This window comes from Mus caroli, chromosome 12 (assembly GCF_900094665.2).
Source record: "Mus caroli chromosome 12, CAROLI_EIJ_v1.1, whole genome shotgun sequence".
NCBI classification, from domain to species: Eukaryota; Metazoa; Chordata; class Mammalia; order Rodentia; family Muridae; genus Mus; species Mus caroli.
This window is the reverse complement of record NC_034581.1, coordinates 108,853,589-108,855,829: the sequence shown is the minus strand read 5'-3', so window position 1 is coordinate 108,855,829 and position 2,241 is coordinate 108,853,589. Positions and strand designations below refer to the sequence as shown.

General features: G+C 40.6%; 1 gene segment (V, D, J or C); it reads left to right on the top strand.

Annotated features, from left to right (window-relative positions):
- Nucleotides 1–1,519: 1,519 nt before the first annotated feature.
- On the top strand, nt 1,520–1,972 carry LOC110306616. The segment is given in 2 exon segments: nt 1,520–1,565; nt 1,644–1,972. Coding segments are annotated over 2 exon segments (375 nt in total).
- Nucleotides 1,973–2,241: the final 269 nt, after the last annotated feature.

The window sequence follows — 2,241 nt, the reverse complement described above, 5'->3', positions numbered from 1 at the left end:
ACAATAATGGAAGGAGCTTTGTCATGCTACAGGAGCACATTCATACAGCAGGGGGTGCCAAATTTCCATGGTTCATTTATATCATTGAGCAGGTTCACAGAAGGCCAGAAAGCACTTCCTCTCAGCTTTGGCCTTCCTCTTCCTTCCCAGTATGCAGAACAAACTGCCAATGTAACTAGCAATTATTGACTTCATTTGTCAAACAGCATCTATGCTATCCGAACATGGATAGTGCAGTGGAAAAGTCTGTCCTCACCTCACAGCACAGTGGAACTCATTTCTTTTATTGCTTCTCTCATTCCCATTGTATTTGTTCTGCTTCCTCCCTGCATTGTATTTGTCTATCCTTAGTCGACACTATCAACACAGAATGGAGCCCACCTTAAACAACACTGTATCACTTTAACTCAAAGACAGGACACCTTGGTGATCACCCTTGTTCATAATTCTACTTCTGATGACCACATATAACTTTCAGTCTGTATTGTTGGTTTTTCTGTCTCATTTTGAGCACTGATGGGAAAGTATTAAACACAGAAAGTAAGTAGAATTAGATTCTTCTAATGACTGGTAGTCTTATTAAGTTTGGAGTATAAAGGAACAGAAATAATATTAAAATTAGAAAGGGTCTTCCTTGGGATTTCTAAATATCTAGCTCTGTGGTTCAGTTTCTTCATATTAAAGCATTAAGACTTCAGTTTCAAAACTACATGAAATAAATGCAGAGTTTCTTAGTATGTGATTTTTTTCACATATGTTGATTTACTATTAAACTGTTCTTTCTTTTCAAATTCTTCTTATTTTAATTATGTATCTGTCTGTGTATTTGTGTAGGAACATCCTCATAGATGCAGAGAGAGGATATGGGGTATCAGGGAGTAGGGGAACCAGGAAATGGGGTGACATTTGAAATGTAAGTAAAAAAAAATATCCAATTTTGAAAAAGAAATGTATTTTAATTCTACATATTTCATCATGAAAGGTCACACACTGGTATGGGAGTGCAGAGGACCATAAGAGTTTAGGAACGGAATCCATTCTGACTCTGTAGGCAAGGAAGTACAGATGCTATGGTCTCAGTATGCAGAGGGCAGTGTCCACTGGAGAGGATCAAGTCACTGAGTTGGAAAACAGAACAGGACAGCCACCTAACAAGTGGTTGCTATAGCCCACTGTTATCCTTTTACATGTATAAGGCTCAGGAATAAACAGTGATAGTGTGAGGTTTATGCGTGAGAACATCACGGTATAAGCACATCTCAATAGAGGTCTTAGAGGACAGCACAATCAGTGTGAAGTCATAAACAGTGGATACTATAAGGCATAGGCTCAGTTACCTAGGGTCGGGTATCTGTGTAAATCTGATTGTGTACCAGGTTTAGATGAATATGACTTAGGGAGGCCAGTATTATGCAAATCTAAAGAAGACTTTAGAGTAGAAATCTGAGGCTCAACTCACATAACAGCAAGAGAGTGTCCAGTTAGTCTCAAGGAAAACTGAGACACAGTCTTAGACATCATGGAATGGCTGTGGAATTTGCTATTCCTCATGGCAGCAGCCCAAAGTAAGACATCAGAAAAAATGCTCCAATGGGAACCAAGGCAGTTCCATGAATACTCACCTTCCTGTGTTCTTTTCACAGGTATCCAAGCACAGATCCAGTTGGTGCAGTCTGGACCTGAACTGAAGAAGCCTGGAGAGACAGTCAAGATCTCCTGCAAGGCTTCTGGGTATACCTTCACAACTGCTGGAATGCAGTGGATGCAACAGACACCAGGAAAGGGTTTTAAATGGATTGGCTGGATAAACACCTACTCTGGAGAGCCAAAATATGCAGAAGACTTCAAGGGACGGTTTGCCTTCTCTTTGGAAACCTCTGCCAGCACTGCATATTTGCAGATAAGCAACCTCAAAAATGAGGACTCAGCTATGTATTTCTGTGCGAGACACAGTGTGAAAACCACATCCTGAGTGTGTCAGAAACCATGAGGGGAAGGTGTTTAAGCTATGCCCAGACAAAAAGTGAGAAAACATTCTCTCCTTCATTAGGGACCACAAATATGAGCTTACTGACAATAGATAGAAAATTCACATATGGTGAGCCTCAGAATGTTCTCAGTGGGGTTGTGACAGACTACCTTCATGTAGATATGGGTTGAGATGGGAAGAATGTGTGGGATGTGGAACTGTCAGAAGGTGAATGGGAAGGTCAAGGAATGGAAGGTGGAGTGTAAAAAATA